Below are 27,405 nucleotides of genomic sequence, written 5' to 3' on the forward strand. Positions count from 1 at the left end.
AATTTCTGCTCTTTTTCTCAAGCTGAAAATACATGAATGCTCACCAAAGCATGCACGTGTGTTTGGAGAGTTGGAAGAGAGAGTTGACCATGAGTTGTCCAAAGCTGGTCATACAGATTAGATGGTTGCTGGATAAACTATTTCAACCGTCTCCCACAAACACATGAGCGCTTGCTGTGCCGAGCGCCCCTGTGCTTTCTATGAGAAGGCCGTTGGCTGACATGACTGACAATGGCTTATGTCTAGGAGAACAAAGCAATCAGCTGTCTGAAATCGGACATTCTTAATCAACATCTCCACCTCCCCTGATGATCAGTTTTCTGAGGACACCATGCACATTAGACTGTCTATCGCCGGGTGAACAATTTCAGTGTCACTACCTGAAGGTTTATGGCCCTATTGCACATTAGATAAAAGTTGGTCAAACCCGCCCATATCAGCAGGTACAGTCATCCATTCGATGTGCATGGGGGCCTACCGATTCTCCCCTGACCAATGATGTTTGTTTGGTAAGGATCAAGCCATTGAAATCTCAACTCCTGATCCTTTTGTTTTCTAGGGAAATTAGCTGCTGCCAGAAGTGTCTGACAGCTTCTCTTTCTACTCTGCCCATTAAAACCTCATGAACATGTCAGGCATTTATATGTACGTGGGAGCAGGGAGAAATCGCGGACTTCTAAGTGAATGGTCAGCTGACAGCTGTGTCATGCATGTCCAGCTTATGGTCTGAGGGTAACAAATCTCCTTGTGAAAGTGACATGCCTTACATACCAGTCTAAGAAGACTTATAGGCCATGCAATGCTCCTCTGGGAAGCACTGGGTGCAGGGTGCATGGGAACCTTGGTAGATCTCAGTGAGATTAGCCGCCATATTTTACAGACTGGAGGTTGCCAAACATATCATGTCAAAGTAGCTTTGTAGTTAAACACCCATTAACCCCTTTACGACCGCCGAAGGTAAATAAGCGTCGGCGCTTAGTACAGCGTGACTTTTCTCTACAGTTGGCAGTCTTGCAGCACTGTGGACTAGTGAGGAGCAAATGTGCTCGGAAAACGATCGCCAAACATAAATTCGGCACGAATATGGCACATTCGGATTCGTGATCGGAAGCTCAAGCAAAATTTTATAGAATTGGTAAAAATCGTTAAAATTCGGTAAAACTGCAGGAAAATATTTACGTTCCACAAAAATATTTTAAGCACATTAGCAATGATAATGGTGGTGTATCATGAGCGTTTGGCCCGTGTTTGATGAGGGGAGGGGGTTTGCAGAGCTCAGAGGCGCAGCGTTCTTGTAAGCAGTAGTTTTTTTTTTATTTCCCTAACTTTATGTGTGCACATTGCAGCTAGCCAATCAGGGCGCAGGAAACACCCACAATGTTCTGACACAACGGCTTGTGTCGTTGGCTGCTGAAATCACGTCCCTCTCCATATAAATAGCGAACATCTTGTTTTAGCGCCATTTTGACACTGTAGCAGCAGAGAGGCTGCTCCTGATGCTGGCACTGTTAGCAGCAAGATTTCAGCTAGTTAGTTAGGCGGTTGTATATCAGTCAGATAGTGTAGCTAATTTGTGTCTATTGGGGCTGTAAAATTTACCTACCAGAATGTTTGTTTTTTTTGGGGGGGCTATTACTGAGGTCCACAGACAAAGCCGGCAGGGCACAGGTCCTACAAGTGTGTTGTGCAACGCTTCTATTGTGCTCCATGCACAATTATAGCATTCTAAATAATATTTTTTCACTAGCTAAATGTGAAAAAGCCTGCTGTATCCCACATTTTAGCTCTTAGATAGGTGGTTGTATATCAGATACTGTAGGTAGCTAGTGTCCAGTGTGGCTGTTGCAGTGGGTACAGACAGAAACTATTCAGACCCCTTTACATTTTTCACTCTTTGTTTCATTGCACCCATTTGGTAAATTCAAAAAAGTTCATTTTTTTCTCATTAATGTACCCTCTGCACCCCATCCTGACTGAAAAAAAAAACAAAACAAAAATGTAGACATTTTTGTACATTTATTAAAAGAGAAAAACTGAAATATTAAATGGCTGCAATGAAACAGAGTGAAAAATTTAAATCGGTCTGAATACTTTCCGCACCCACTGTAAATTTACCTTCCAGCAGGGCACTTGTTGTGCACTGCTTCTTTTGTGCTCCATGCACAAGTATAGCATTCTAATTAATATTTTTTCACTAGCTAAATGTGAAACAGCCTGCTGTATCCCACCTTGTCATTTAGTGCTGTGGTGATATGAAACTGTCTGCAGACCGAAGGCACATTATATATTTTTTAATTTTTTTTGTTGTTAAATGTGAAACAGCCTGCAATATCCCATGTTGTCATTTTGTGGCAGTGATATGAACCTACTTGCAGACCTAACGCGCATTAAAATATTTATTTTTTCTGTTGATAAACATGATACAGCCCACTATATCCAACCTTTTTATTTAGTGGCGTTCTATGTGCAGAGCTGTTGCACATTAAAATTAATTTAATCTTTTTTTACAAACCTGATACAGCAACCGAGATCTGAGTTTGAAATTGTTTGGATCCGATCTTCTAGCATCCAATTTGTCACAGGCATCTTTTATACCTAGCTTGAGACGCTCATCTGTTACACCTATCTTTTGACGAGCATCAAGGGCTCTCTGGTAATTGGTGTTGGGTAGCTGAGTAATAGTTGTAGACTAGATCCTGGATCTTGTACTTCCCATAGTTGGCCTGGTATTGATCCTGTTGCACGTTCCCATTCCTGCCCCTCAAAATTTTTCTGTTACTAACGTCATACAGTAGGGAACAAAGCATCTACTCAATCTTATACAGGCCTTATCAACAGACCCCCAAAAATTATTCTGTTACTAAAGTCATACAGTAGGGGACATGTCGCTTTTAAATTGTTTGGAGCATCTCGTCAATGTTTTACAGGCCTTATTGACAGGCCCCAAAAAATTCTTCTCTTACTAACGTCTTCCAGTAGGGGACATGTTAGTTTAAAATTTTTTGGAGCATCTGCTCAGTGTTATACAGGCCTTATTGACAGATAATTGGTGTTGAGTACATGAGTAATAGTTGTAGGCTGGATCTCGTACTTCCCATAGCTGTCCTGTTATTGCTCCTGTTGTACGTTCCCATTCCCGCCATCGTTTTGGCCCTTTTTTTCTGATCAGTTCATGTAACGACACATCAACCATATTTCTCCAGACAACCTGCACCTTACCAGCAGCAACTGTGGGAAAGAGGGCGTTCGGACGCCACAGACAATCTTCTAGATCAGGGGTCCCCAACCGCCGGTCCGCGGCCCAGCACCGGGCCGCTGCAGTGCCCTTGCCGGGCCGCGGACACAAGGGGAGCCAGGGGCGGTCAGTGGCATAGCGGGGGATGGGGCGGCGCGCAGCAGTTCTTAGCGGCGGCCAGGGAGCGATCCAAGCAGCTCCGCTGCCTGCAAGAGGTAATAGCAGGAGCGGAGCTGCAAGGACCCGTCCAGCTTCCTGCCCGCCGCCTGGGCTTCCTGTCTCTGACTGACACAGAGAGGAGAGCGCGGCCACTGCTGTGTCAGAGCGAGGAAGCGCGGGCGGCGGGCAGGTGAGAGGAGAGAGGTGGTGTCTGTGTGTATGTATGTATGTATGTGTGTGTGTGTGTGTGTGTGTGTGTATAATGTGTGTGTGTATGTATGTCTGTCTGTGTGTGTACATGTATGTGTGTGTGTTGGTCTGTGTTTGTGTAGCCTGGCCCTGGAGGAGATGGGGACATGAGGAGAAGGCCATGAGGGAGTGATGGAGAGACGGCAGTGATGGGGTGAAGGCAATGATGGGGAGAGGGGAGTGATGTGCTGAAGGCAATGATGGGGAGAAGGGAGTGATGGGGTGAAGGCAATGATGGGGAGAAGGGAGTGATGGGGTGAAGGCAATGATGGGGAGAGGGGAGTGATGGGGTGAAGGCAATGATGGGGAGAGGGGAGTGATGGGGTGAAGGCAATGATGGGGAGAGGGGAGTGATGGGGTGAAGGCAATGATGGGGAGAGGGGAGTGATGGGGTGAAGGCAATGATGGGGAGAGGGGAGTGATGGGGTGAAGGCAATGATGGAGAGATGGCAGTGATGGGGTGAAGGCAATGATGGAGAGAGATGGCAGTGATGGGGTGAAGGCAATGATGGGGAGAGATGGCAGTGATGGGGTGAAGGCAATGATGGGGAGAGGGGAGTGATGGGGTGAAGGCAATGATGGGGAGAGGGGAGTGATGGGGTGAAGGCAATGATGGAGAGATGGCAGTGATGGGGTGAAGGCAATGATGGAGAGATGGCAGTGATGGGGTGAAGGCAGTGATGGGGTGAAGGCAGTGATGGGGAGAAGGGAGTGATGGGGTGAAGGCAATGATGGGGTGAAGGCAATGATGGGGAGACAGCAGTGATGGGGTGAAGGCAATGATGGGGAGACAGCAGTGATGGGGTGAAGGCAATGATGGGGAGAGGGGAGTGATGGGGTGAAGGCAATGATGGGGAGATGGGAGTGATGGGGTGAAGGCAATGATGGGGAGAAGGGAGTGATGGGTTGAAGGCAATGATGGGGAGAAGGGGGTGATGGAGCACTTATTCAAAACCTATGGTGAGTTGAGTCACATTATAAATGTTATTTAATTATAAGTATGCACTGCTACACTACAACCGTGTCCATAGCCCCGCCCCCTTATGACCAAAGCCCCGCCCCTGCCACACCTCCATCCCCGCCCTGCCGGGCCATGGAAGAATGGTCTTGCTTGAAACCGGTCCCTGGTGCAAAAAAGGTTGGGGACCACTGTTCTAGATTATACCGGCCTCATCCACAGTAAAAAGAAATTATTTTATGTTACTAACCAAATACAGAAGGGGATATCTCACTTTGAAATTTTTTTCAGCATCCAGTCAATGTTATACAGGCCTTATTGACGGGCCCAAAAAATCCTTTTGTTACTAACGTCATACAGTAGGAGACATCTCACTTTGAAATTGTAGCATCTAGTCAATGTTATACAGGCCTCATCCATACAAAAAAAAGACAAAAATCTGTTACTAATATCATACAATAGGGAACATCTCACTTTGAACATTTTTGGAGCAGATCTTTGTTATACAGGCCTCATCGACACTGAAGCAATTCTTTTTGCTGTGAGTAACTTAATTACACCATATTTCATCAAATTTTGTGCTGCTGAAATTTAGCTGTGTGCAGAGTAAAAAAATCTATTTTTAGTTGCTAATACTGTGTTCCTACCACACTAAGCAACATGACTGGGAAAAAGCGAGGTCGTGGAGGAAGGGGGATTAGGCTTGGTGTTCGAGGTGTATGTGGGGTACGTGTTAATGTTTCTGAAAGCATTAGTGATCCACTAGCATGACGTCCTATCCAAAGACAACTGATATCTTCTATTACTGGATGTTGTAGTTTTTAGTGTACTGCATTGTTCTTGCGTAATTGCAGTCTCTGATATTTTTAGTGGGACTTATGTGCCTGCTGTTGCAGCTGCTGCTGCTGGAGATGTTAACAATAATTTGTGGCATTATGAACAGTCCTGCTTACATGTCCATCTGTTGGGTTGCGTGTAGTGGAAGACCCGTTGATCCCTATTTTGCTATTTCTACTGTGGTAAAATTGATGCCACTTTGTTAGTGTCTGACACTAATTTTTGTAAATGTGTTGATTCCGCGTTGGGTCTCCTTCATGTGTGTTGCCTGTAGCAGTAGGCCTCCGATACCGGCAGTCCTCCACTGTCTGAGTCATTTACCCATGTTACTACCCTTACATTTGTCTGACAATAGTAATATACGAAACTGATATATGTGCCACCTGAGTGTGGCTGAGCATCACTTTCAATTTTTGGGGGTTTTTTATCACTTACCGTATATACTCGAATATAAGCCGAGATTTTCAGCCCAAAAAATTGGGCTGAAAGTCTCCCTCTCGGCTTATATTTGAGTCATATACACCGGGGGGTCGGAGGGGGAGGGGGGTGGGGGGTGTCAGGTCATACTTACTCGTCCTGACGCTGTCTCTTGAGCCCCCAGCTTCTCCGCGCTCTCTCTTCCTGCCTTCAGCGGTCACGTGGTGCCGCTCATTAAAACTCATGAATACACGCATATTCATGAGTTTTAATGAGTGGTATCACGTGACCACTGAACGCAGGAAGAGAGAGCGCGGAGAAGCTGGGGGCTCAAGAGACAGCGTCAGGACGGGTAAGTATAGCGATACTCACCTGTCCTGCGTCCATGGCTGCTTGCTGCTGTCTGTCATCGGTCAGTGACTTCAGACAGCAGAGGGCGCGGTGACGTGGTTAGTGTGCGCCGCGCCCCCTGCAGTCTGAACGTCACTGACCGATGACGTGGCAGATATCGGTGAGCAGCCATAGACGCAGGACAGGTGAGTATCTGACACCCAGCGACGGAGAGGTGAGTATGTCTTTTTTTATTTTTACATGCAGCAGCAGCGGCAGCACATGGGGGAATCATCTATGGAGCTTCTTATGGGGGCAGCATATGGGGGCATAATCTAAGGAGCTTCTCATGGGGGCAGCATATGGGGGCATAATCTAAGGAGCTTCTTATGGGGGCAGCATATGGGGGCATAATCTAAGGAGCTTCTTATGGGGGCAGCATATGGGGGCATAATCTAAGGAGCTTCTTATGGGGGCAGCATATGGGGGAATAATCTATGGAGCATTTCCCACCCTAGAAGCCTATACTCGAGTCAATAAGTTTTTCCCATTTTTTTGTGGCAAAATTAGGGGGGTCGGCTTATACTCGGGTCGGCTTATACTCGAGTATATACGGTATATAGCACCAATAATTCAACATTCGCGTTACAGACATTACTGGCACTGTCATTATTGGAACTCACAATCTAGATGTACTATCTGTATGTCTTTGTTGTGTGGGTAGAAAAATAATTAGAGAGTAAATCCTCGCAAACACGGGTAGAGCATACAAACTCTCTGCAGATGCTGTCCTTGGTGGGGTGGTAACACAAGATGCTGCAAGACTTCTAATGTTTTTGCGTTGACAACTGAACGTTTCTGTGGTTGGAAGGCTATCACTAAGATTCAAACTGTGTGCCTCACTGCTGTGTTGGGGAAAACTACTAATATATAATATATATGGGGAAAGACTATCAAGCCGTCAGGAAAATCAATCAATAATAATATCAAAAAACCTGAGGCTTAAAAGATGATTTTTAAATATGCAAATTTTATTTTGTCAGTCACACAGAACCCAACGTTTCGGCCGACCAAGCCTTTATCAAGGGTATTTATCTGTGTGGCAATATATTGAGATTTCAAAGCACTAGAACAGGAACTGTGGTAATATGGGACTGCGCCGCTGTCTGTAGGGTGTCTACAGAAAAATACCCTTGATAAAGGCCTGCTCGGCCGAAACGTTGGGTTCTGTGTGACTGACAAAATAAAATTTGCATATTTAAAAATCATCTTTTAAGCCTCAGGTTTTTTTATATTATTGGGGAAAACTACTGTCAAGATTGTCTTCCAGCATGTTTTGATACTGCAGCATGGGCGCGTCCCTTTCTAGGGGGATAAGTAACAGGCAAAATTTAATTTTCTATTGTGGCTAGAACACACTGGCAACCCAGTAGTCTGCATTATTTGGAATCAAAACTATACTGGTATCGTATATGATTGTTACCCATATAGTAACAATCATCAGATAGTGCTGCAAGAAAGCGCTCATGGGTCGGTCTTTTTCATGAGGTCCTTCTCCGCAGAGTGATGATGGTGGTATAAGGCCGGGATCACACTTGCGGTTTAAACGGCTGAGTCTCGCATGGTAATACACGGCGCTGCCACCGGGACTCAGGAGCGGGGCGTGCGGCCGCATAGCAATACATGGAGCTGCACGCCCCGCTCCTGAGTCCCGGCGGCAGCGCCGTGTTACCATGCGAGACTCGGCCGTTTAAATCGCAAGTGTGATCCCGGCCTAACACTCAAGCTTTCTTGCTCCATCCCCTCCTGACAACCATGGACAACATAGAGGTAATCATTATCGTCTTCATCTAACTGTTGCACGTCCATCACCTCTTCCTTCTCGTTTTTTTCATGGTCCTTCTCCATTATTCCTCCCATGGCAAACGTCTGTGAGACGACAGACCTGAACTTATAGATATTGTTAACCCCTAAAGGTATCCTCTGCTTCTTCCTCTTCCCACATGACAGTAATAGGGATGCTGATGAAGGCATCATCACCGCTAACCATCTTAGTAGCCATTAAGAAAACGTACAGAAGGGTGCAGAGGTCCTTCATCTGTATCCAGTACGCAAGTGTGAATTGCACCACATACTTCCTGGGTTGTGCCGGGCTATGAAAAATGTAATCCTGCACCAGGTCTTGGCGCTGCTTGCCAGAGTCGCTGCAACATGTGCAGAGTTTAATTCCACTGTGTGGTCATATCGCATATCAACCGGTTAACCGGTAGTCCGAAAGATCTCTGTACCAACTGAAGTGGAATGGTGTAAGTCAGCATCACAGTGGTTTCTGTTTCTGCAGCAGAGCATCCAGGCTGGGACAGTGGTGGAGGAAATGCTGTACCATCAGGTTGCGAAACAAGCATGGCACGTGTGTAAGTTGGCCCGGCATAGGGCTGCCTCCAGGTTTGCACCGTTATCGCACACAGACTTCCCTGTCTCCAGGTTGATTGTAGACAGCCACTGCTCAAACTCTGCATGGATAGCTGTCCACAACTGTTGATCTGTATGACTGCGATCTCCAAGGCATATTATTGTAAACACTGCTTGATTACGGTGAGCCCTGGCTGTGCAGTACGGAGATGAGGGAGTGATACTCTCTGCAGTGTTGGAACTTGGGTTTAATTAAGGCATAGGTTGAGGGTGCAGGTGGAGGCCCTAAAGGAGGTGGAGGAGGCAGAAGCACTGCAGGAACTTTAACATACAGATGTTTGTTCCGCAAGCCCTGGGGATTTCAAGACTTGGTGTCTAGTGACACCTTGGTGTCTACTGCTTTAGTTCTCCATCCACTGGTGTGTACTATTTTAGTTTCCAACCCAAGATATTTAGTAGTTTAATTCTCCATGTTCTGGTCTTAATTTGTTTAGTTCTGCAGTGATAGCTGTTTAGTAGTTTAGTTCTCCAAGCCCTGTTGTCTAGTAGTTTAGTTTTCCATCTTATTGTTTGTAGTGGTTTATTTCTCCAACCCCAAGCGTCCTGCAAGCCTTGGGGATTGCAAGACTTGTGGAGCAGCTCCTTCCCTGACTGCCCCTACAGCCACCAGAATCACCCAGTGCCCAGTCATCTAGCTGTAATTCCCCTGTCCATGCTTGCTCTTCCAGATGTCATTGTTGAAATGAACCCTGGCAGATATAGAATTTTTCAGGGAACAGGTGATGTTTGCTACTTGCTGCTGTAGCGCAGGCACATCTTTCTTACAGAAGTAATGGTTACTGGGCAACTGGTATTGAGGGGACTGCAACAGCCATCAGCTTTTGGAAGCCATCTGTAACTATAAGGCATAAAGGCTGCATTTCCGTGGCCAACAGATTGGAGTGGCCTTGCAATAATCACAGAGATCACAGGGCATGAGGCATACAGAAACAAGCGCTGTGATCTTAGTAGCGAACAGCTCTCAGCTGGCCCCAATTGTCCAGACAATGACACGATTGGGCGACTAATCATCCGAGGAGGCTGTTAATAATTAGTTCTCAGAAAAGTAGTAGTGAGCGTACATCTTATCCACGTCCAGATTACAAAACATGGAATATGCGTATATCCCGCTGTACGATCACTGCTAACTCCACCATAACCCTACACTCCAAGCTGCCAACAACAATCCTGTTTTTAACCCAATAAATAAATGCAGGACAATTGGACGCCATTCTTCTTTTGAGGTTCACACCATCGGGGTGTTCCATCCTCTCTCCCTCAGAGTAGCTGTCATATACCGGCCCCAGTCTCACCCACCCACTTCCTTGACCACTTGTATGCGTTGCGGCCACACTTCAACCGGTTCAGTTCAATCTCCTACCTAGAAGACTCACCACTTACCCTTTGTCCCCCATGAAATTAGGAGTATACCCACAAATTAGACATTTTTAGGAGCTATAAATACATGTGTTTAGGGCGTATATACATTTTTAGTCCATTAAATTTTCAGAAAACACATTCAATAGCTAACTACAAAAACACGTCTCCCCCAATGATGGACAGGCAAAGAATGTATCGTTTAAACATTTTATTTATACCATAAAATCAAAAAATCATTAAAATTCATAAGTAATGATGCATCCTGTCAAAAATGGTCCCCAAAATGTAGGCTATGTACCGTATATACTCGTGTATAAGCCGAGATTTTCAGCCCATTTTTGGGGCTGAAAGTCCCCCTCTCGGCTTATACGCAAGTCATATACCGGGGTGGGTGGGCGGGGGGGTCAGAGACCATACTCACAACGCCTGGTATATCTCTGCAGCCCCTGTATCTCCCTTTGCCGTCTGCTTCCTGCGTTCAGTGGTCATGTGGTATCGCTCATTAAACTCATGAATATGCGCATATTTGAGTTTAATGAGCGGTACCACGTGACCAGCTGAATGCAGGAAGCAGAGGGAGAAGCATGGGCTGCCGCTGCAGAGAAGACCTTGCGCCAGGAGGGGTGAGTACGACGCGGGCAGAGTAATATTCACCTGTCCCCATTCCAAGCCGTGCACCGCTGTGTCTCTGGGTCCTCTTGCTGTAGGGCGTGATGACGTAGTCAGTGTGCGCCCTCTACTGTCACTGCAATGACCCGGGAGAGTGAGACACAGCGGTGGACGGCAATGGAACAGGGACCGGTAAATATCGCCGGTGTTTGGGGGCTCAGGACACTGGCACCTTGCCTCCAGCGACGGAGAGGTGAGTATGTCATTTTTTTTATTTTTTTTTATTGCAGCAGCAGCATATAGGGGGTATTTTATGGAGCATCTTATGGGGCAGCATTAACCCTTGTGCAGCAGCATATGATTCAGGTTGGATCTGACAGATAAATGTAGAAGTAACCTTTTTTTTTTCTTAAGCTGTGCTTAAGGTTGGTTTTTGCCCCCGGTGGCCATTAGGGTCATTGCACTGGTGTTTTTAGTTCTAGTTTGCCCCTGGTGGTGGTTAGTGTTATTGCACAGGAATCACTAACAGGTGTGATTGCTCAATAAAGGTGTGTCCGTTGTGCTCACTCACTGTTGATGATATTATTAGTGTTCATTTCAACCATCCTTGGTGGAGGAAGGATCTAGAGAGAGGTCCTGGCAGCTCAGTCAGAGCCCTGTTGTGGAAGGAGTCAGAGGGGATTTCCTTGCAGCCCTGACAGAGCTTGGTGGCAGCTATTCAGGAGGAAAGCTGCATTCTGGTGGTGGACTCTGTTGCTGGGAGCAAGAGCAACAGAGCAAAGCTAAGTGGTGTTTCCCTGTCTGTATTTTCCCTGGTGTGTATTAGTACAGCGGTGGGGCCAGTGCCTGCATCACCCAGCTTCCTAGCAAGGGATAGGTGTAGGGTGTGCTAGGGTGACAGGTATCCTGATCAGCGCCTGGTGCGGAACAGGCCTAGGGAACGTAAGGAGTGTGAGGGACACTGACTCAGGGGAGTGCAGGAGGTCTCCACGTCCCCGTTCCCTATCGCAGGGCCCACTGTTGTAACCGTTTTCCCCTTCCCCCGTGTCTTGTTGTTTTAGTTACCGGCCTGCGGGCCGTGTCACACAGGACAGTTTCACGTGCTGTGTCTTGTTGTTTCAGTTACCGGCCTGCTGGTTGCGTCACACAGGACGCGTCCACGTGTCAGGGGGTATTTATAGAGCATCTTATGGGGTAGCATTAACCCTTGTGCAGCAGCATATGGGGGTATTTATGGAGCATATTATGGGGCAGCATTAACCCTCGTGCAACAGCATATTATGGGGGGAAATTTATGGAGCATCTTACGGGGCAGCATTAACCCTTGTGCAGCAGCATATTATGGGGGGTATTTATGGAGCATCTTATGGGGCAGTATTAACCCTTGTGCAGCAGCATATGGGGGGGTTTATCTATGGAGCATCTTCTTGGACCACCATTAACCCTAGGCTTATACGCGAGTCAATAAGTTTTCCCAGTTTTTTGTGGCAAAATTAGGCGGGGTCGGCTTATACACGGGTCGGCTTATACAGGAGTATATACGGTATATTAGCATACAAATAATGATATAGCCTTAGTAATGCCACTCATAGAAAATGCTTAGATCACATTTAAAGGTCCTAAACTCCACAAAAGTAAAGTGCAAAAATGCAATTGGAATAACAAGACTGTATCCTTAATCATGTGTCCACCTTTAAAGAAAGCAAAGTGCCTGAGTGCATGTAAACATTACTTAGCCTAACAAAGTTTAATAAAGTGCCGTTCAAATAACATTACCTCAATGAGGAGACCAAGAGAGACCTGCTTCCTACCCCAACGCGCGTTTTCATATGATCTTCATCTGGGGGTGTGATAAACAGGAAAAGGGGATGTATTTATCCTGCCTTATAACCAATCAGATGCCCGCAAGATGCCCACATGTGATAACCCCATAATTAGTATACTACGTTTTCCACAGCAGTTTGAGGACTTGTCCGGTCATGTGACATATTTTGCACTTAAGGACCTATCCGGTCGTAATGCTTATGGCCGGAAATGACGTAAGTGGAACGCACTGCGTTCCAACGAACGGAAACCCGCCCCATAAGTACATGTAACACATAGCTGGAACGCAATGCGTTCCAAACAGCGGAACCACCCGCCTACATTACTACGGATACCCAGGGCATCAGGATACAGCGGAGCATGTGTCCTCGGTATCACAGGCCAGCAAGGAGACCTTCCACCTATGGCGGCAATGGAACACATGCATTCCTCCCAGTTTAAGCTGGGCAGGAAGTCACTACCCCGTTTGTTTGCCAGACGCAGAAGGCCCCGGCCCCAACACCAAGCCACATGCGCACATCCAGACGCCACAAAGCTCCTACACTGGCCATACTGTCTGCTGTAAAAATTAATAAAATAATAAAAAATGTAAAAAAAAAAAAGTGTACAGGTAAGTGAGTCAATGACCATTGTGAAAAATTGAATGAAATTGTATGAATAAATGATGAGAAAAGCGTGTGAGATGCAGATATAAATTTAAGTAAGCCAAATGAGGGTAAGAGTGTGAAAATAAATAAAAAATGAAATGTGATAAATTCATATATAAAGACGTGAAATATTATAAGTAGTGTAGTTAAATGTGACCACAAAAAATTCCCAAAATGGGCAAAGCATCATAGAGAAAGTGTGACCACTAAAACTAGTGTAACTACATGTGACCCCTAAAAAATGGGCAAGGAATCATTAAGAAAAATAAAATATACACAATGCTTTGTCCCAATTAATTTGCACAGCACTGTATAAGAAAAACATTGATCGTCAAAACATGCAAGACTGATAATCAATGAGCATTCGATAAATGGTCAAATATCAGATAAAACAAGTCCAAAAAATACCGAAAAGTTTATCAAACTCTTGATAGTAGACACAAATTCAAGACTAAGGGACATTCATTCATTATATCAGTCCCATTATGTCATCACAGCAGGGTAAAACATGAAAGGAAATTTTGGGGAAAAAACTATTATTAGATCTTCAGAAGAGTCCAAAGGTGACCCATAACCACATAACCGATCAGGCACCAGGATCCATAAGAATAGGCAGGAATGCTTCAATCATGAAATGCGAATAAAATATCACAATGGAATCTAGACAGATCAAAATATAGTTAAAACCCAATATAAAACAAAAGAAAAGAAAAACAACCCAATTCCCGTAAAAGCATATCGGACAATCAAATATATAAGACCAGACTAACTTCATAGAAATGCCCCAAAGCCGAAGCTTTCGTTTAATCCCCGGAGTGCCAAGGTACCCAACTTTATATATCCATCGGCTTTCTAATCGGGCCAAAGCTTTGCCGATGTCTCCACTTCGAATTCCTAATGAGAGAGAATCAATCCCTTTAATCACTAAACCCCCAGACTTACATCCATGGAATTTCCAAAAATGCCTTGGTAGAGTTTTTAATGTTGACTCGTCTTCCATTGACTTAGTCTTTTCGATATCTCTACAATTTTCACGAATTCGAATTTTTAGTTCACATGTAGTCAAATCTATGTATATTTTCCCACACGGTCAGGTGGCATGATATATCCAAGAGTTGAACAGGTAATATGTTTCCTGATATGGAATGTCCTAGAATTGTCAAAATTAGAGAGAGTTTTTGTCGTATTTAAACATGCTTTATATAGGCCGCAGGGATAGAAGCCGACATTTAGGGCATCCTGTTGGGTCATAAAGGCTATGGACCAAGGTGTCACGTAAGTTTTAGATCTTCTAGCTGTTATCAATGGTCTCTCTGGTAGAATCTTTTTCAGAATTGGGTCCGTAAAGAGTACGTTCCAGTGTTAATTAATCACTTCTCTAAACTGGCGCCATTTATTATGGTACGTGGTGATCATCCTAATCTGATTGTTTTTATATTCATTTCTGATCTGTGACCTCATTATTTTCCCATACAATAATTCATTTCTGGAACTATTCACTTCTCTTTGGTACCCTCTTCTAATGCTTCTCTTACTGTAACCCCTTTCTTGAAATCGATCAACGAGATCATTTTGATTGAGATTCGAAATCCTCCTTATTGGTACATATCCTTTTGGCTCTTAAAAACTGGCCCACTGGGATCCCTTTGATAGTAGCCAGTGGATGAGAGGACATTGCATGCATGAAAGAATTTGTGGCAGTGGGTTTCTGATATAAGAAAGACAACCATCGCCATCCACACCAATTAAAAGATCTAAAAATTCAATATTCCTTCCAGATTTAAAAGAAAGTTTTATGTTCAAATCATTTTTGTTCAAAGTTCAATGAGTACATTCAACTCCCCTCTTGATCCCTCCCGTATGAACTAAATATCGTCAATACACCTCATCCAGCCAGAAATCAGACTGGAATGAGGTACTGGTTTACACACAAAAATTTCCCGTTCACAGGCTTCAAGAAATAAATTGGCATACGAGGGGGCACAACTGGCCCCCATTGCCGTGTCTTGGGTTTTAAACTTTTTTCCATTTGGGGTTAATGTCAGTTTTTCCCCTGCTTGCAATCTGGTATTATTGCAGTGCTGCTGGGTCAGCTGATGCAGGTGGTGACTATTCCCACCAGCCTTTAAAAGGTCACCTGATGCGTCAGCTGACTGTTGGTGATACAGTTCCTTTCTGGAGACCAGCCTAGCAGGAGCAGCTCTCTGGTGTCAGCCATGGCTGGTGTTGGGAGTTCAGTTACTGTTGTTATCTGCGGAGCTTAGCAGCAGAGTCCATAAGCTAAATTGTTTTTTCCCCGTTCCTTACTTGTTTGTCACTATCCCCTGTGTGCTACGCCGGCCAGTGTACTAGCCAGGGCAGTTTAGGTGACCGTGAGGGACGAGGTATCCTGACAGCAGAGAGGGAAAGGACCCCCATAGGGCGTTAGGTGAGTGCAGGGACAGGCTCAGGTGGTGACCATCCCTCATTCTCTATTGGTAGGGCCTTCTTCTCACCTATCTCATCAACGTTGTATTTGTGTTGTGCCGTTAGCTGACTGACCATCCGTTGGGTCGAGTCACTCCGTGACACCAATTTTGCGTCATAAGAGTCAAACGGTGATCCTTTCATTCCAAGGCATGGTGCGCCTAAACAAGTTTTCCACTACATATTGGGTATCTGTACTCAGAAATTAGACAACAAATTGTACTGTCCATTTTCTCCTGTTATTAAACACCAGAAGAAAATAGACCTCTAAAAATTAACCTTTATTAATGTATTTATTTTAAAAGGGTCGAAAATACTTGCTTATCCTTAAAATGGTGCAAAGATACAGGGTCAACAGGGAAAAGAAAGTATGATAACTTTTCTAAGGGCTAATCTCTCCCTAGATGAGCCTTAAGGTTCACCCTACCTGCCATCAGATGTTGGCACCCTAGTTGTATACGTGATGGCGCACCCGCTCATTGTCGGTAGCTCTAGAGACCCTAGTGGACCCTAAACATCCTACACAATAAAATATACACAAAAAACACACACATACAAAAACAATTGAAGGGAGTACCCCAGGTCAGATCTAGATTTAATAGAGAGATAAATATCTCATAGTTGTTGCTGTATATTCCAGGAGGGATGCAGCCAATATGTACAATTACATTAATACCCCAACATAAATTATATGGCCAGAGTATATAATCACATTAATAATTATTTTTTGGGGCTACAGTTTAGCCAAAAAAATCTATAATAAATAACGCTATTGCAGAATGCCCATAATAGTCTCACAATAGTGGTATTAATCCACTCTTTTCTCCTCCTACTTTCAGAAACCAGTAAACAAATGGGTACATAATACGATATCAATAGCCATGAAAAAAGGTTCCACACAGTTGTGGTACTTATCAACCATTTTAGCTCCCTCTTATTCCCGACGGCCCACACAGCATTGGCTGTGGCCAAGGGGGAACACTGAAGCCCTCAATCCTGGATCCCCTGATGAACCCTTGCACTTCCCAAGGGGGACTTGCTTCGGGAATAAGAGGGATCTAAAATGGTTGGTAAGTACCACTATTGTGTGGGATTTCCGTACGGCGATTTGATGTTTAGCTATGCATCTATTTTTTTTGTTGGACATAAAGAGAAAATCACATTGTGCATTAGGCTTTTGGACTGAGGGAACAGGAAAGAGCTAATTGTCTAGCAGTACCTTGTCAATTGATAGCCTCCTGCGCTCCCACTTGATTGCTGTTCTATTGGTGGTACTCTTCAAAACTATTAAAGGGAATCTGTCACCCATATTTGGTGATATCATGTAAAGATATAACCCAATTGTGCGTCCCATAAGGATTCTATTAGAGCTTTTGACTCCCCCGACCCTGCACCTTTGAGGCATAAATACCTTTTTTATCTTGTTGGGGATGTATGCAATTCGCCGCGGTCCGGTCCGATGGGCATGGCTTTTTCGCCTTCTTTCCCCCCGCCTCGGCTTGCTGCACGTAATCTTCATCTGTGAATATCACATATAACGTTGGTTTCCGCGCTTGCGCATTTTAAAGCCTCCGGCGCCTGCACAGTATGCTTTGCCCAACTATGGGCGAAGCATATAATCGCTACTGCACATGCGCCGGTATTATCCAGCGCGGTCTATGCCCCGGAAGTCTTCATATGCAGGACACAATTCTGGGGCATAGACCGCGCTGAAAAATACCAGCGCATGCGCAGTAGTGATTATATGCTTCGCCCACAATTGGGCAAAGCATACTGCGCAGGTGTCGGGGGCTTTACAATGTGCAAGCGCAGAGACCAACGTTATCTATGATATTCACAGATGAAGATTACGTGCAGCAAGCCGAGGAGGGGGGGAGAAGGCAACTAAGCCACGCCCATTGTACCGCGGCGATTTGCATACATCCCCAACAAGATAAAAAAAGGTATTTATGCCTCAAAGGTGCGGGGTCTGGGGAGTCAAAAGCCCTAATAGAATCCTTATGGGACGCACAATTGGGTGATATCTTTACATGGTCACTAAATATGGGTGACAGATTCCCTTTAAGGGCACTGTGTAATAGCGTTTTTAACTATAGATTCATCCCTTTTAAAATACATTTATAAAGGTTAATTTTTAGAGGTCTATTCTCTTATGGTGTTTTATAAATATTTAGACCCTACTATTTCAAGAAATAAGGTTTTGCCCATTTTCTCCTGCTACCCTTGTGAAAATGCAAAATTAAGGCTGTGTGCACACGCTGCGGATTAGGTGCGGATTCATCCGCGCGGATTTTGTAAAATCCGCAGGTGAAACCGCAGGTCAAAAGACCTGCGGTTTTACCTGCGGATTGCTCTGCGGTTTTGTCCTGCGGTTTTTCATCTCCTCAATAGAGGAGATGGCAAACCGCAGGAGAATCCGCAGAAAGAATTGACATGTCAATTCTTTCTGCGGATTGAAAACCGCAGATAATCCGCGCGGAAAATTCCGCACCGTCTGCACTGCGGTTTTTGATTCCCATAGGGAATCATGGTACTGTACACCGCAGCAGAAACTGATGCGGGTCCGCAGCAGCCAAAACCGCTGCGGAACCGCAGCAAAATCCGCAGCGTGTGCACACAGCCTAAGGGTTAAAGTAACGTGTGGGGGAAAAAGTTAAAAATTTTCCATTTTTCCTTCCATATTGCTTTAATTCCTGTGAAGCACCTGAAATGTTAATAAACTTCTTGAATATGGTTTTGAGTACCTTGAGGGGGGGCAGTTTTTAGACTGTTGTCACTTTGGGGTACTATCTGTTATATAGACCCCTCAAAATCACTTCAAATGTGATGTGGTCCCTAAAAAAAAATTGGTTTTGTAAATTTTGCAGGGAAAAATGAGAAATTGCTGATTAATTTTTAACCCTTCTGTTTTCCTAACAAAAAAATGCTTTTTGAAAAATGCTGTATATTCACCAGGGCATACATGTCCAATGACACCAAGTGAAGAATGAACGATCTTTCTTGGAATATCCTTTCAACATACTATTTTGTAGAGGAAATATTTGATCTCAAAGTCCCTGATATTTAGAGCTAGAGTGTCAGTCTTTGGGATTCTGCAATGCAATTATTTTGCTAAATCGGTGGCATACTAATGATGCAACTGGTCCTAAAGATCTTTGTCCACGTTGCAGAACGCTACCTACAAGTTTGATTTTGGGATTGACAGTTGTTGCAATTTATCGGCTCTTAGCATCTCCGGACAAGTCAGCAGGTTGTTATAAGGTTGGAGGTCCCTTTAAATACTGAACTTTTCATCTAAATATTGAAAAATGTTATTCTTTTATCTCAGAGCCATGACATCTGCATAATAACGCAATGACACCACTAGCCTGCCACTGTCATTGCTGGACATCTGTCGTCCTCTGTTACTGCAGTGTAATCCTCCCTATGAGGACTTATCCAGAATCCCGTTACATAATCTCATCATCTGAAAATGACTGCAAATTATCTAAATTTTCAAACTTCATGCACTTGAGAAAAAGAATGATTGGCAGTTTCTAGGTGGGAGCACCTTATCCTACACCTATAATGTATGTCTCGTCTTCTGTATCACTAGTCGTCATTCCTGATTTCACTCTCCATCTACATGTCTCATGAAGACCACATCTACTTATTGTCCTGATTCTTATTTGAAGGGGTTGTCCTGTGAAAACTAGTTGATTGGTGGAGGTCCAACAGATGGGACCCGCCCTTATCGGCAGAATGGAGCAACTTTTGTCCCAGTTAGATTGGAGCGTCAGTACACATGCTTGAGCATTGTTACATTCATTTGATATGGGGCTGTTGGTCATTTCCAGCGACCCCCATATAGATTGGCAGTCAGGCATCGGAACGGTCACTCCATTTTGTGATGGGTATAAAAATTCTCTGTTCTGCTAACTGATGTGGGTCCCAGTGCTTGGATCCCCACCAATCAGCAAGTTAACCCCTACACAATGGATAAGGGATATCTTGTTTTTACTGGACAACTCCTTTTAGTATTTTAAGCATAGCTTTCCACACTCCAATCTGGCTTGTCCTGTGGCGTCAGCCACTTGACAACTATTTGCATGTCAAACATAAATAATACTTTAAAATGTGTTATCAGAAAATCACCTATTGTTTACATCAGGTTTTTTTTGTACAATTTTAGACTTATACTTCCTGTCTTTTCAGGAAGAGTTTTCAGCAGACTCCTTGTCAGCAGAGGCGGGATTACAATGACAGGTAATACCTCCATACACAACTGATGACGCAATACAGCAATCACAACAGGTGATATGACGGCTCCCTCTTCCCTTACAATGACCTTTGCATACGCTCATTATATGCCTCAGTACAAAACATAGGGTAAGTCAGTTCATCTCTACTAATGTAGAAAACTCCTGTGACAGAAACACATGGTAAAAGTACTCACAATGTAGTGCTTAAATCAACAATATAAACCAGGTGTATATACATTGGACAAGTATGGACCTATCATTATGATACATGAATGAGCAAAAAAAAAAGAACTATAGAATAGTCCAAGATAGGTGAACAAAATATACTTTATTAGTAAAAGATTAACAACTGGTGAGGGGAGTGGGATATGCATTGTAAGTCACAAATTACATATTGTAACAACGGGAGCGCATCCACCTGGACAGGTGACAAAGTGGAATGTAGGACCGAAACGCGCGTCAGGGTGGACGCGCATCTCTCTTGGCTGTGGGCTGTACCATGCATAGGTAATGATTTTTTCAATATCTATTTCCACTTGGCCAGTATATGATAATTAATTGTATGAACGCTACTGTCAATGCAACGGTGGTCTGCTCCTTTATGCTATGCAGGGACATTACCTTCAGTTACTCACCCTGTGCCAATATTCTCTGTCAGTTGTGTTATATATATTATTATAATAGGTATATTATAAACAAGATGATGTGTTACATTCCACTTTACCACCTGCCCAGGTGGATGCGCTCCCGTTTTTACAGCATGTAATTTGTGACTTACAATACATATCCTTACCAGTTGTTAATCTTTTATTAATAAAGTATATTTTGTTCACCTATCTTGGACTAGTCTATCGTCCTTTTCTTTTTCTTTGCTCATTCAGCTTTATTAATGTACTTGTGTTGTTTCCTGAAAGAGGAAGATACAGACTAAAAAAGCCCCAGTTGCTGGTGTGAAAGCTGCAAGATTTCTGGTTTTTATTTTAGTAGTGATTGTGATAAACACATTGACAATTTTTATTCATTCATCTAATACTAAAACCTGATTTAAACAATACGTAATTTTCTGAGGACACATCCCCTTTGTTAGTTTGTGTAGTCGGCTTTTTTATACTATACGCAAATCTTTAAAAAAAAATAAAAAAACGCTATATTTTCACATAGTATTGCTGGATCCTCTAGCAGTGACTTCTCTCAGAGAACTGAAGTGATTGGGCATAATAATTCAACAAGTCCAATAACATAATGTCGAGAGAGTCGGAAGGCCCTATACACAATAAATAATCATCCAGTCCCAGTGAAATAATGCAAAGACTCTGTGCGGACCATGGTGTCCCCTCTATGGGATTCACAGAAACTGGTAAAGCTAAAGTACCGTAACTCCAGTGGGAGGTCCTCAGCAAACAGCACCACATATCTTAGCTTCCTCATAGAGCATGGATTGTTAATGTGGTTATTGGGGATAACCAACCTGATTCCAGATCTCGTATTTTGGAAGACCTTTTTTAGAATAGGTTGCTTCACTTTCTACTTTTCTTTGGAACCAGTTTCTACTTCCTAAAATTCCCAGAGGTGAGACCCCTATTACATCTCCAGTGGAAGGAAAAAGTACAAAAACACATAGAGCCCTATTTCACCTGTTGTTTTGTCTTTTTTTGTGTGTGTTTTTTTGCCTATTTTTGATTTGCGCCTAATTGTTTTACTTTACACCATTTTTTGCCATTGATGACAGGTTGTTTGGGGTTCATTGAGCTGATTATTCAAAATTTGGCCCAAATGTATTCCAGCCCCGAACCCCCCTCCCCACCTGGAATTAGTTTATGTCTGTCATCTATTCTGGTGCAGTTTTTGCACTGTTTTGCAAAATGTGCAATTTTTTATGCTAAAACAAGTCAAAGGCAAAAAAAAATTAGGTTCTGAAAAATTCATGCAACGCTTAATGAATTTGGTGCAAAAAACATCAGTGAATGAAGAAACAAGAAGTAAAAGAAAATGAGGAAATGCAAATGACTAATCAGGCCCTTGATAGCCTACCGGTCTTTACAGAAGGCCATTTCTTAAGGCCCCTTTACAACGATACGACCCGGTCAGGATCGCTGGTGCATCGCTAGTGAGCTGCCAAACAGGAAGATCTGACAGCGACATAGCAGCGATACAGCGGACGATACTTACCTTTCAGACGCGGCGATCCTGACGTCCTCCCGTCCGCGTCCACGCGTCACTCATCGGCGCCAGCAGGAAGCTGACGACGAGAAATGGAGCTGCACGATCTCGCGCGATCAGCGACAGACAGGGGAGGAGCCGGTCGGAGGTAAGTATCACACATAGCAATATCGCTACTACGTCACCAAATCGGTGATGCTTTAGCAATATTGCTAGCGATATCGCTATGTGTAAAACCCCCTTTACATAGCTCTATTTATACCAATAGTTTTGTGTGTATTTTGTCTCTTTTGTGCCCTTATATTATTTTAGAACACGTTTTTAACCCATAGTGCAGATGAAATAATGAGACAAATGTAACTTTTTGGAATCGCAATTTGGACCTTAAACTGAGCAAAACCTGTTCGTTTTTTTATTTTTGTAAATGCTCCAATACGGCAACGAGTCGGTTTACTATTTTTGTTATATCCTGTATGTAAGCCCTACATTTCCGAGGACAATAGGTTACAACCCCGTCCCAAACATTTGTGAGCGTTCACTCTGTGCATTCATGTTTTTATTGATTGATGTAGGTATTTCATGTTTAGAAACCTCCAGCTGGAAAAGACTGAATCTTCAACATTGGCTCTGAGAATGGAAAAGGAAATACCTAGTTCCAAAATGAGGAAACTTTCTAAGTCATCTAACCCCTTCCCGACCTGACAAATTTTCATTTTTGGGATTTTTTTTTTTCCACCCCTTTCTCCAAGAGCCATTGCTTTTTTTTTTTCTTTATTTTCCTGACGAATTAGCTCTATAAGGGTTTTTTGTTTTCAGGAGAAATTGTAATTTGAATAACTTCATTCTTTCAAATAAAACCGGAAAAAAATTGTGATGAAATGGTGAAAAAATGCAAATCCGCCATCGTTTTTTGGGTCGTGCTTTTTGTGGCATTCATTGGGGGATGGGGGGGGGGGAAATGACCTAACAATATGATTCTCCAGGTCGATTCGATTGATGCTAAACGTACAGTGTGTGTGTGTGTGTGTGTGTGTGTGTGTGTGTATATACTGTGTATATATATATATATATATATATATATATATATATATATATATATATATATATATATATATATGTTTGTGGTTAGATAAAATTCTAAATTTGGTTTGTGTCACCATTTTGCGAGACCAGGGGATGTAGGATGACACTTTTTTTTCCCTTTAATGGTGTTAACCATGTATTTTAATTACATTGTATATTTTGATGGATTGTTCTTTTTACACACTGGGATACCATATAAGGTTTATCTTTCTAATTTTTTCTTTATTTTGGAAAAGGGAGGTGATATGAATCATACTTTTTTGTATATTGTTTAAAAAATTTTTCTCTTAATTTTTTTACACCCCTCAGGTGACTTGAACCTGCGATCATGCTAGCCAATAGGAATTACTCGTATACTAAACTGACACTTCCTGTTCTGTACAGATGACTTTTCAGCAGTCCCATTATCAGCACAGACAGGATTATTATGAAAGATAATGCTTATGTATAGAGTACATTTTACAGGAGTCATTTCACAATGACCTTAGTCCCAGATTAGAGCATGCTCCAAAATCAGTCTATTCTACCAGAACCACATGTAGTATGAAATCGATCGGTCTAAAACAGTTCATCAGATGAACTGATCTTTTGATTTGTACAAAAATAAAATAATCATTCTAGGGAGCATGCTTGTCCTATGTGAATATCATTCCATAAACTTTTGCCTACTCTGATGATTTGCTGCATAAAAAGGTTTGTATTTTCTCTTTTAATATTGTAATTTTCTGCATAGCTTTCTCTCCTCTTACAATTCGGAGGTGTCTACGGGGCACACTGGGGAGCAAGTATCGTACCACTAAAATATGGAGTGCTGCCCTGGCCTTGGCCAGGTGTGAAGAGTTAAGTTTCTGTCACATTAATGCCCGGAGCATTTCCCGCATATCTCTCACCTCCACTGCTACATAATGGGAGCAAAATTGCATTTCTAAACATTTGAACTGCGGGTAACCAACACCTCACTAAACTGATCTCATTCAATTGCTTCAATTTAGCAGCAGGATTTTTCCCTCCCTTCCTCCAGCATATTACCTTAGAGCTGAGTGATGTTGATAAGGCCCAGGCCTGAAAAATTGGATCCCTGATAAGGGGTCCTGTTATCAGAAGGTGGTGGAGTGAAGAGGGGGGTCGCTGTTCCTCATTTCCATTTAGATGACTATTGATTATTTATTTATCCCGGCAAAGTGAGCCTCGCTTCCAATCTTATCTCGGCCACCGCTTGTCAGCAGAAAAGAGAGATAGAGTTTACAGACATCACTATCTCTGATAAAAGTTACACTGGGCCTTTTCTTCCCTTTTCTTAATCCTTGACTGAAAGGATAACTTTTTTTTTTCCTCCAAAGTAGAAGTGACGGTGTGGATTTTCCAGTGTGATTCCTGACAGCCAGCCGCATGTGTTTAGAGCTTCCATCACCCCACCTTTACCAATTTAAGAGTTTTGTTTAATTAGTTGTCTTTTCCAGTTTTCTAGATTTCTTCTCTATAACGCTTGGACACAGGGGACTTATGAAATATAGCAAATTCTCTATTTTATCCCAGTTTTCAGCCACTAGCCTCATTTTCCTCTTTTCTGCTCCGGATGTTCCTGTGTTGACTCCAATTTGGTGTCCATTGCGATGACAGATCTGGTGATTACTCAGATCAAAGACTATGGATAGACCATCACATAGGGCCACGGTATAGAAACAGTTACATACCAACCATGTAATATTGGTGGCTGGTGAAACTTTTAAAACCCATGTAGACGAGTCGAAAATCCAGAATTGACATTCATTTCGTTTGCTGATTATTGGCTTTTGTAAGCCTGCCGACAACCACTCGACGAACAGGCAAAATGCTTGTACATAATGTCATTGGATTATCATCCCAGCATCAAAAATCACTGTTCTCGGCAGTACATTGTATTGTGTGCTGCCGATAATATACTGTATGCACTCAGAACAGTTAATTTTTCTATACCCATTGAATTCTGGTCAAATGGTGTAAACAGACCATTAAAAGACCGCGGATCGAATAGTATGTGGTTGATCAGTGGTCGTTTACAGGCAAGTTTTTTTCAATGTAATCTGAGAGCAGCATAATGTAGGGGCTGAGACCTTAATTCCAGTGATGTATCACTTGGCTGTGTGTTGCGGTTTCAATAAAATTAGTGTTTTATTTGCAGGAGATTCACTGCAGGACTAGGTATCTTGTACCTCCTGCTCCAACCATGCCCCACAGTGTACACAGAAAACTGCCAATCAGTGATGCGGACGGCATTATACACACCTCAGCATTCAGAGCTCTGCTACATAACCCCGCCCACACCACTGATTGTCAGCCTTCTTTTTATACAGACAGAAAGCTGCTAATCAGGGGTGGGGCTGTGGTTAGACTAGGAGGCAAGAGAGGCCTAGTCCTGTAGTGAATACTATAACCTAAAACTGAATTTTTCATCCCCCTACCTATTTAATTCATACCAATGTTTTTGATATGGGTATCCAGTTGTTATTTCAGTTTTGTGTGTTTTTTCGTGGTTGAAGTTGTTCACATGGGCTTCTAAGGGGGGGTACCTATTGTTGTCTACCTGGCATCATTGAACAGACCACCTTTTATATGGACATACCTCCATTGGTTCACTGTTTGATAAACCCTTCACACCCATCTTTTTTTTTTCTAATCACCGTGGCACACTGTTTTTTGAACATTGATTGCATGTTCATTGCATCCTGGTATATAGCTAGGCATTTCTAGGTTGAATCCAGGGTGTGCCAACGGTGAACAGGGGTGCTATATTGCGTACAAGTTAGGGTGCCAACCTCTGCTGGAAGGAAGGGTGTAATAGAGTTTAATGGGGCCTTTTAGGGTATATTGCTTATCTCCACCACTCAGCTCTTTTGCTGGACCGGCTGGTTGCAGTCTTTTGCTAAATTTGTCTGTAAGATTATTTTAATGGTTTAATATAATTCAATTTTAGGTTATAGTATTCATGTTAGGGTACCGTTACACCTAGCGATGCACCAGCGATCCCGACCAGCGATATGACGCGGTCAGGATCGCTGGTACATCGGTAGGTGGTCGCTAGTGAGCTGCCACTCAGGCAGATCTCACCAGCGACATCGCTGGGGACGGGGATCGCTACTTACCTGTCACACCAGGCGATCCTGCGTCCTCCCGCCCGCCTCCACGCCTCGCTCGTCGTCACAGCAGGAAGCGCCGCAGGAAGTGACCGACGAGGAATGGTCCAGGAGCTTCTCGCGCGATCAGCGATAACCAGCGGGGGAGCCGGTCAGAGGTAAGTATCCCATGCAGCAATATCGCTAGCAATATCGCTGTAACGTCACAAAATCGGTGACTTTACAGCAATATTGCTAGCGATATCGCGGTGTGTAACGGGGGCTTTAGACTTTGGTTTGACTATACCCCGCCATCTTTAGTTGTTTTTTTTTTAGTTCTGTACTGATCACCTCCTGCTGATAAAGCACTCATTTTATTGAAACAGCAACACGCAGCCCAGTAAGTGACACATCACTAGAATCAGGGTATCAACCCCTACTTCATACTGCTCTCATATTTCATAGAGTGACTAATGAGATCCATGAGAGCAGTGGCACAGGACCACTACAGGTTATTTACCTTATGGCAGATTTTCATCAAATCCTGGAAAACCCTTTGAGATCTCTGCTTGCTGTCGGTGAAGGAAGCAGTCTTCTTTCAATCAGAGAGTAAAAATTATATCCTGACCCGAATTTGCACTGTCGTAAATCTTATGAATAATGAAACTCTGATGGTAACATCACACATGGACAAAAAAAATGAATGAAAATAGGCAATTAGCAAGACCACCCCTATAAAGGAGTTGTTCTGCAGGAAGTGACCACAGACCATTTCTCTGTTCTCCTTTTTTGGCTATTGTTTTGATCACACTTGCATTTCTCAGATACAGCCCGCTCATGAGAAACGGTCCATTTGTTACAATGTGCCAGCTTCTGCAACTCTCTGTAAGCCGAACAGATTTTTTTGCAGCATGTGGATGAGATTTTACAACATTTTATCACTTTTTTGATACTGCAATGCAAAGGGTGAAAACTTCTGCACATTCCTTATTTTGGTTGCTTGGGACTTCTTAAATTTTGCCTTGCCAGTGTATATCCGACTATAGGATGATTCTTTTAGGCGCAGAATATGGAAACCTCCGCCAGAGCAATCATTTCATACCAATGTTAGGTTTCAGTATTCCAGTTTTTCGGTGGTTGGCCAGTAGTTTGGACCTTGGCTGTGTGAGACCATAGCTAAATCTTCCTGCGACCCAGAACAAGGCGTGCTTGTGCAGTACATCAATCATTGCGCCTGGCTCACTCCTGACGGCCGTATTACTGCCTC

General features: G+C 43.4%; 1 protein-coding gene across 4 annotated transcripts in view; it reads left to right on the forward strand.

The window, feature by feature from the left end:
- Positions 1–27,405, forward strand: part of MAPKAP1 (MAPK associated protein 1) — a 262,045-nt gene that overhangs the window by 156,930 nt on the left and 77,710 nt on the right. For 2 of the 4 annotated variants that reach the window (XM_073590749.1, XM_073590751.1), the window contains one exon: positions 19,757–19,807. The exons of the other annotated variants lie outside the window; for them this stretch is intronic. In XM_073590749.1, coding sequence (XP_073446850.1) covers positions 19,757–19,807 — 51 coding nt within the window. The remainder of the gene's footprint in view (positions 1–19,756; positions 19,808–27,405) is intronic. 4 annotated transcript variants of the gene reach the window in all.

The sequence above is a fragment of the Dendrobates tinctorius genome, unplaced genomic scaffold (genome assembly GCF_039654945.1).
Source record: "Dendrobates tinctorius isolate UK_male_01 unplaced genomic scaffold, ASM3965494v1 ptg000120l, whole genome shotgun sequence".
Classification (NCBI taxonomy): domain Eukaryota; kingdom Metazoa; phylum Chordata; class Amphibia; order Anura; family Dendrobatidae; genus Dendrobates; species Dendrobates tinctorius.